This window comes from Parus major, chromosome 1A (genome assembly GCF_001522545.3).
Source record: "Parus major isolate Abel chromosome 1A, Parus_major1.1, whole genome shotgun sequence".
In the NCBI taxonomy this organism is placed as follows: domain Eukaryota; kingdom Metazoa; phylum Chordata; class Aves; order Passeriformes; family Paridae; genus Parus; species Parus major.
In genome coordinates, this window is record NC_031773.1 from 2,210,974 (window position 1) to 2,220,025 (window position 9,052).

The 9,052-nt window shown below is 45.6% G+C and overlaps 1 protein-coding gene across 1 annotated transcript in view; it reads left to right on the forward strand.

Annotated features, from left to right (window-relative positions):
* The window catches only part of PLXNA4 (plexin A4), a 422,006-nt gene that overhangs the window by 392,091 nt on the left and 20,863 nt on the right, over positions 1-9,052 (forward strand). Inside the window, exons 26-28 of the mRNA XM_015628532.2 lie at positions 2,258-2,361; positions 4,736-4,835; positions 6,490-6,680. Coding sequence (XP_015484018.1) covers positions 2,258-2,361; positions 4,736-4,835; positions 6,490-6,680 — 395 coding nt within the window. The remainder of the gene's footprint in view (positions 1-2,257; positions 2,362-4,735; positions 4,836-6,489; positions 6,681-9,052) is intronic.

Genomic DNA, 9,052 nt, shown 5'->3' on the forward strand with positions numbered 1-9,052 from the left:
ATGTAGGTGAGGATCTGAGGAGCTGGAGTAGATGAAGGGCAGTTCAGGATCAGTGCTCAGCCAACACAACCTTTGCTCACCCTGAGTATCTCCAGCCAAAGTAACACCCAGCAATAAACACAGTTGCTGACCTCTTCCTGCTAATTTAAATGAATAATAAAGGCAAGTGCAGCTTTCCCACTGCATTTTAATTATGTGATAAGAAAAGTGCTGAAACCAAAAGAAATTTGCAATGGTCCTTGCATTTTTATATTAGGAAAAACAAACAAGGGTGGCAGGTGATGCCTCCATATCCAAGAGTTCATTTCAATTAAGTCCTGCAAATGAATGGACTTTTTGCTGCTGCTCTGGCTAAGCTGTATTTGGTTGGGTCACTGTGACTGAGATGTGACATCCAAGAGGAGAGCTTTGAATGGTCCAGGTTGCCCATGATGAAGGCACAGCTTTCCCTGAGAGGGAATTTCTCTCCTTTTGGCCATCTTTATGTTCTCCTTGCTTTAGGCAAGTCTGAGTCCTTTGTGGGGAAAGCTGTGGCAACCCTCTCCAAGACTCCACGATCCTAGAAGTCTTTTCAAATCTTGATGATTCTGTCATTTTATGGAGTGTTCCTCAAGGTTGGAGTAAAACCTGGCACCTGGGAGGCGAGGGGCTGCTCTGGTGCTGCAGGAATCCATCATTCCAGGGTAGGAGCCCTTCTGCCCACAGGCAGCTGCTAAAGGCTTGTAAAATTTACATTTTCCACGGAGCAGAGGTTGGAGCTGTCCCTGGCTTTTCCCCACCCTTGTGCCTCTTCTATTGTTGCCTAATATCAAAAGAGAAAAACTCTTTCAGGTGTTTAAATAGTAAAATTAAGAGCAGACCTTTTTTGGGTACATGGCTATTGTCTTTCTACAAGTTTTATAACTTTATATAAGTTTTTATAGGTTTAACATACCTAACAAACATTGTCCAATTAGAAGAGCAGCTGGTTAGGTAATTTTCCCCTGGGTACTGCCCCACTGGAGTTGGTTCAGGGCTTCTTTGACCCATTTCTTGTTGTGTCTTCTCAGATTCTGACTGGAAAACAAAATGTTTTTCTTGTATGTCCTCTTCCTGAAAATAAGACTAAACAGTATTTCAGGAATGTGTTAGAAGCTTAGATTATAATTTTAAAATCTAAGAGGAAGGGCAGGAAAACTCCTAGGAGCTACATAACTGTGGAACAGTAGTCTACAGAGCTATGAACATACGAAAAATATATAAAAATCAAAAATCTGTGGACATTGCTATGCCTGTACCAAAGGGCTTCCTGCTGCCCATCAGTGGATTTGAGATGCAAGAAGCATTTTGGGAGTATTAATGGGCAGGAGCTGAGCACAGCACAGGTTCTGTGCCCAAGCAGACACTGCTGTGCCAAGGGGAGCCCTCTCTGGGCTGGGTCCTGACAGGACACGGATCTCAGGCACTGTGAAGGCTCTGTCTGTGCTGCCAGAGACAGAGAGGGGACCAGGATTTCTCTCCCTGGAACAAGTGGCATTTGCTCCTGTCCTATGGGGATGACAAGCATAGGAAAGGACAGGCTGTTTTTGGGAGCAGCCGTGTTGGAGCAGGAGCAGAGCTGTGACTAAATTAAAATTAAGCACTGTGAATAACCAGGGTGGTGTTGAGGTGATGAGTGATGTGCCCACACAGGTGTGTCCACGTGGATTCTGGGCACAGGGAATGCAGGGCTCTGTCCCTGCGATGCTGTTTGGATTTTGTTTTTATTTCCTAAGTGCCCTGTATTTTTCACAGAAATATTGGTAGCTCTGTAGCCATTTGTATTAGTGGCTAGTTTTCCCAGTAATTTTCCATGGCCTTTCCCTAGGCAGAAAGACAAAACAAATTCCAGAGCCCCAGGAGGTGCAGGGCCCCATTTTGGTTATTGCTGGGAGCCAAGGTGAGAACAACTCTTTGAGACACATTCTCATGGACAAAGTACAGCTAGGGCTGAGGGGGCCTCCAGGGAGGGGGCTTGGCCTGGGGAGAATTGCATCACCCCTTGTCCTCCTAACTGGTGCTTTTTATCAAATTTTTAGGAATTTTATCCATTCCTAAAACCTATAAAAACCTTCTCTCCCCTGGGAGGGGTGGGCTTTTGTGGACATCTTTCCACAGCTGCCCCTGAAGGCCTTCAAATAAAGATCTGCTCTTCTATCACCTCCTTACTGAAATTATTTTAATTTCCAGGCTGGGGAAAAGGCAACACCTGTGTCATTTGTCCCTGTTCTCCTTGCAGAGTGGCGGCAGGCGAGCGGGGCCAGGATGATCCTTCAGGATGAGGACATCACCACCAAGATAGAGAACGACTGGAAGAGACTCAACACGCTGGCACACTACCAGGTATCTGTGGGAGAGGGTGGGTAGGAGTTAGATCTTCCTCCTGACAAAATGAACAGCAAAATGTTATTCTCTTGCCCAGGGCGGGTGGTGGAGCCAGCACCCCTGGAAGTGTTCAAAAACTTGTAGATGTGGCACTTGGGGACATGGGTTAGTGACTCTGGCAGTGTTGGGTGAACAGTTGGGCTGGATGATCTTAAAGATTTTTTCCAACCTTAATAGTTCTGTGATTTTTATTATCCTAAGATGCAGAGGTAAAGAGTGGTTGAGTGGGCAATAACGGGGCAGAACCTCCACGTTGAGCACATCCCTCCTGTCCTTGTCCCAATTATCCTGAACAGCTCTAGAGAGGAAGCCAAGGGTAGGAAAAAAATCTTTGTCTCTCAAGGGACACCCCTGGTGAGTGGAGGTGGTGAAAAGGAGATGAGCACAACACAAACTAACATTTCTCACGTAGACAAACAAATCCAAGGCCTTCCATGCCCCTTTTTCCAATGTATCCATGGTCTTTTAATGCAAGTAGAGTTCAGAAGGATGGAAGAGAGAAAAATGGAAAGAGGGAGGCTTAGTGACTGGAAAAAGGAGGTGGAAAACAGCATGGCTGGAGAGCACAGAGCAGTGGTGTTGTTATTACAAGAAACTCTTTGATCCTTAACCCGGTCCAGGTGACCTGCTCTACTTCCCTTCATCCCTGCATGACTTGGAAATCCACAAGAGAGAGTTAGAGAAGTCTGAAAATGTCTTACACAAGCAGTAGATTTAACAAAAAAACCAGAGTTTTGGTGAAAGTCTTTTCCCTTGGAAAAAACCACCAAAAAAAGAGACCTCATTAAGTTTAATCCAATGCTGACGATTTTGTCATTTCCTCCATCACACCTCAGCAGCCTCTGTTTCATAACAAGATTATTTTCTCTTGTCACTTAAGATCTGAGCTGAGGAGGCAGCAAGCAGTAATTTGAAAAGGAAACAAAACTTTTACTTTCAGATTGACTGAAGCATTGCTGGCTGATTTTGAGGTTTTGTTTTTTTTTTTTCCAGACAGAGCAAGTTTCCTGCTTTATTTCATCACCAGGCATAATTTTCCTCCCTCTGTGCTTTTTCCATTTTCCTTTGCTTCAGGCAATGAGCTCCCAGCTGTATGATGAGCTGGGCCAGGTCCTCAGGAAACATCATTTTCCTGGCTGTCCTGAAGGCTGACATGGAGCATGCTGGGACAGACACTGAGATTGCCTTTGCCTCAGTTTCCCCATCTGTGGTGTGGGGCTAAAACTACAAAGAGCCAATAATTGCCTTCTGTGATAGCTGAGGGGCTATTTAATTAGCCTCTGCAGTGCTTTGAAGATGAAAAACTCCATGCAAGTGCTAATTATTATTATTATTATGACACAGACAAGAGTTAGATGTCGTTAGAAGGGATTTTTTTTACCCATCTCCTCTTTATGATGTCTTATTTATCACAGATGTTCCTGATATGGCTCTTTTGAGCCATGGGCTTGTTAACATTTCTGATATGGGACCCACACGATTGGCCTTGTTGTAGAAATGGAAAGTCTGGCTCCTTTAAAAAAGTCCTGTGATCCCTCAAAACATTGTCCCACAACATCCTGGACATCAGCCACTCCAAACCTGCTGCTTTTCCACATCTGAGACCCTCTGACACCCCAGAGAGAAAGAAGTTGTGGCAATCCCTCCAGTCCAGCAGTGCATTTGTCACATGGAAGGGTGAGAGGTTGACAGGATCATAGTGGAAAATGTAGACAGGAATCTTTGAACCAGACACCTGGATATCACCTGCAATCCAGGAGGAAGGAAAGGAACATTTCACATCAGTTTTATCATCCTAATGGGACAGCCAAGCCTGTTTGAAGCAGCTCAGATGATTTTATTATTCTCATGCTCCTGCTCTGCCTAAGAGCTTCCTTGGGATGAACCTATTGTCAGATTTACTGAGGTTAATGCAAAAACCACCCCTGGAAGTGTTCAAAAGGCCTCTGGATGTGGCCCTTGGGGACATGGCTTAGTGGTGAACACAGTGGTGCTGAGTTAATGGTTGAACTCCATGATCTTAAAGGCCTTTTCCAACCTAAATGGCTCAGTGACTCACATTGTCGTCACTGGGCTTTGAATCAGGGCCCGAATGGAGCAGAATCTGTTTGTCACCAATTGTCCCTTTGTCCAAGTGCAGGATTCTGGCTGTGTAACAGCAGATTTTGTCCCTTTTTATTACTAGATAACTCAACGAAGAAAGAAATTGAAGCTTTGAATTTGAAGCTCTGCCCTACCTACAGAGACAATGATTTGCAGCTGGTGCTGCCCTGGGCATGGTCCTCAGCCACTTTTCAGAAGTTTATTGACTGAGTCCTGTTTTTTCCTGCAGGTCCCAGATGGATCTGTGGTAGCTTTGGTATCCAAGCAAGTCACTGCCTACAACGCAGTCAACAACTCCACGGTGTCCCGGACATCGGCCAGCAAGTATGGTAAGGGTTTGTGTGCTGGGATGGACTGGGAGAGCACTGGGAAGAGATCCCAAATGTCACAGTGGTCACCAGACTCTGAGCACCAGCACGGAGACTGACAGGCAGATGATTAGTTGGTGAAATGAGGCAGGAGAGGAGGATTTAGCCATCTAAAAACTCTGGCATCTTGTTCAGACTGTTGATCCAAGAGGTTGGGGTGCTCGTGGGAAGTTCTCCTCCCTCATTAATGGAAGGAGGAGTCTGTATAATTAACTGCCCCACTCTTAGATCACCAAATGTCACTCTTAGGGTTTGAGGTCTTTATCAGCAGACCTCAGAGCAGTTGTTCCCGCTGTCCCCATGAGACAGCTGTGACAGGGACACCAGGTGGGACCTCCTGAGTGTCACCCAGCCCTTCCCAGCCCTTGCTCCCCTGCACCAGAACTGCATCCAGCCCGTCACTGGACAGCAAAGCAAAACATCCCTAATGCACAACCAGAGTGCTGCAAACTCCCCTCCAACCTGAATGCTGCTGTTATATCACTTTATTCATATTTGTAACTGATGAAAGCATCTCCAGTCCTTCTTACCCCCTTTATCCTAAGGGAAAATGCAGTTTCTCAATGTCCAGAGGTGCCCCCTTCCACTTTCTCCAAGGACATAAACGATCCATGAGGCCTTATTAATATTCATCCTCTTTGCCTTGTTGTTGCAATTACTGAAAGACACAGTGACCTTTGGAAAGGAAGACTTGAGGGGGGTTAATTTCTGTTGAATTTCTTTAATTCTTTTGCCATTTGATTTTTCAGGAGGAGGGAATAGGGAAGGAGGCAGGGGGAGGAGATGATATGGTGGGTCAAAAAGTGATTGTTAATTGCAATTAAGAAAACAGCATCCAGAGAGAAAAAGGATATTCCATCTGATAATTAATATGTAGAGATTGGTAATGCATAAATGAGGTTGATTCAGATCTTGCTGCAGAAAGGTGCAACACTTCTGATAATTATGGTTGGAAAAGGCAACATTGCTAGAAGGTCAGGGAGAGGGGAATGCCTTGTACCATCACCCAGAGACAAAGAGAGGTAAAATTTGGAGGCTAAAAGTGTTCTTGGAGAGGAAATTTGTGGATGTCCACCTGGGGTTTGGGGTGATTTCTGTCAAAACAAGATTTTTGGAGCAGGGAGTGAGGAGGATGGCAGGGCAGGAATTTTTTGGGTTTTTTGATGCTAAGGGGAGGCAGCTCCTTCTAAATCTGGGGATGAGGAGCTAAATGACAGATCATATTAGAGACACCAGTATTTTTATGCCAAGGAACATGGCATGACATGGATAAAAATATGTGAAAGCCAGTCACATAAGGAACTGGTGCTACCCCCTGAACCAGTCCTGGGAAGTGTCTGACACTGACAGTGCCACTAGCCAGGGAAAATGATAAGGGGTAAAGATTAAAGATTAAAACTGGAAATCAGTGTTTGAACCTCACTTAATTTAATGGTGTAGACACTGACACCACACCTGGCTTGGTGACATCGCTTGTCTTCGCTGAGCCAATCATGATTTCAAATCAATGCTTTGAAAAATGCATTTGGTGGCACGTCACCAGCATAATTCCTGAAAATCCCAATCCCAAGAGCTGCTGAGACACGTGGACACCCCTGGATCTGTGTCTCTGCAGAAAACATGATCCGCTACACGGGCAGCCCCGACAGCCTCCGCTCGCGCACCCCCATGATCACCCCCGACCTGGAGAGCGGCGTCAAGATGTGGCACCTGGTCAAGAACCATGAGCATGGAGACCAAAAAGAGGGTGACCGAGGCAGCAAGATGGTTTCTGAGATCTACCTGACCAGGTTACTGGCCACCAAGGTACGTGGTGTGGGCGGGGGACAGGGGCTTTGAGAGTGCGGTGTGGAATTTCTTGCCAGCAAGAGATGAGAGGCCACTCAAAGGATGCCAAGGTTGGGTAAAAAGAGAAGAACAGAAGGAAAATAGAGCAAGAGGAGAGTTCTAAGCACATGGGGAAGGAGTCTGAGCTTTGAAAGCAGAGTCATGAAAGAGACACTGGAAAAGCAACAAGGAGTAATAATCCAGGGCCCTGAGATTGGTGGAAAAAGCACAGCAGGAGGTGCTGGAGTTGTCCATTATACTGGTTTGTAATTTGTACCAAAGTTGAGCAAGTGAAGAGCCAGGGCAGGTGCTCAGAGCAGGTTCCAAAGATGTGTCAAGCCTCACAGTCTGAAATGGCTCCTATACCACCAAATCCTGAGTTTTGTGGTACAAATCCTTCTCCACATTTCCCCTGGGCCAATAAAGGCTCTTGTGCTGATGACTTGGAAAGGGTTACATTGACCTTACAGTGAGACATGAAAACTCAGCATGCACAGAGAGAAAGTACAGATTAAATCAAGTGGGGGCAGAGCAGGGACATCCTGACCTGAGTCTCCAAACGCATCCATAACTTCGACTTCTTTCACTTTTTGTCAGGGTATTAATAGGCACAAACACATTTCCACATGCTCACACAAATGCTGCTCGAGTTTGCCCATCAGACACATTTCCATCACTCGTTTAAGTCCTAATTTCCAGATTTACCTGCTCTTTTATTGCTCAGCTCATTTTGCCTCTGATGCCTGGCTCTCCCTGCAGCCTCACTGAGCTGCAGAGAGGGATTTGGAGGAAAGGCACCTTTGTCTTTAGCCCCTGGTCCATGCCCCATTCCCTGGCATCAGGAGGCTTTTATGGATCACACAACATGTGAAAAATGTTGAAAAAGGAAAGTGTTGCTCCCCAGGGCTCAGGCCCCAGCTGGTGTAGACCAGCAAGCTTTGGGCTGGTGCTGATTTATGATGTCTGGGGATTCGGCCCCTACGCCACCACTGTTCTGGGTCACAAACTCACTTGGGTTGTTTTTTTTTGTTGGTTCATTGTTGCTTTTTTTTTGTTTTTGTGTTGTTTTTTTTTTTTTGTTGAGATGACAGAAAAGCAGCTGCAAATCCTGCACAGCAACAGAAAGAGTAGGAAGGTTGGGGTTTTATTGTTTCCCCTCTTGGGCCGAGCAATTTTCTTTTCTCATTGTGACCATTTGAGGGAGGGAAAGGGAGAGAACAGTTGCTGTAATACAATCCCCAGGAATACTTTGTTAAACTGACAATGATTTTTATTCTAGTAAATCCCTGACCTCTGATACCTAAGAGCCTCTTCCCTAAAAGCCTCCGAGGTTTTTGTGGCGTTTGTGAGGGTGAGCATGTAGAGAACTAATTCCCTCCAGGAACTGAACCTGAGGGCAGCTCTTCCATGTCAGACCAAGAGGATTTCCCCTCTGGAGCCCTTTCTGAGTCAGACATGTGCTGCAGGGCTTTGTTCACCCCTCAGGAGTTCACACAAGCAAAACGTGCCTCTGTTTGTTTCCCGAAGAATAAATCAAGTGGTGAATGAGCCAGAGACACCAGATTTCTAATTAAGTGTTTGTTAGCTCTAGGTAAACTTGAGCCACTCTGGTGGAACCTGGAGCTTTATTTCTAGAAAGGAGACATTTCTTCCCTAGCTCTTTGAAGAAAGGGCAGAGTTTTATCTTGCAGGAAAGGAAATTTTTCATATCAGGGAATGTCTGTTGGAGATTCAATTGATTTTTAGTTATTTTAGCAGCTGTGTGGGTTGTCCACACATAAATGCCTGTGAAGCTCTGGTGACAGAGAAAACCTGCCCTGCCTGGTCCCACCCCAAACCCAGCCTAGAACTCCTCAGCTGTCCCCTTCTCCAAGCCTGGTCACCCAGCTCCTCTCCTTCTGCTAAAAGTCAACTGTCCTCACAAAGGTGACTCTCCAAGCCCTGGATCTGGGATTCTCCTGCCAGTGGGGAATAAAAGATGAGAAGGCCTCTTGGGGATGAAGTTTGTGTTATTTAGGACACTGGTCACACATTAACCACCCACTCTCTAGGTTCTCTTGTCCTTTTTGTCTCCATGACACCTTCTGCTCTGCTCTACATCCAGCTGACTTCTCTTCCCAACTTAAAAGGTGGCCCTGGGTGGAAGCCAGCCTGGAAAATGGCAGGGTTTTGTCTCATGGATTCACTAAAGCATTGAGGATGGGAGGCAGAGAGAGGAATCTGTGAGGAAATGAGGTGTAATTGTTCTTGTGATGATAAATATTCCTACTTAACCAACTTCTTTTCTTTTCTTTTCTTTTCTTTTCTTTTCTTTTCTTTTCTTTTCTTTTCTTTTCTTTTCTTTTCTTTTC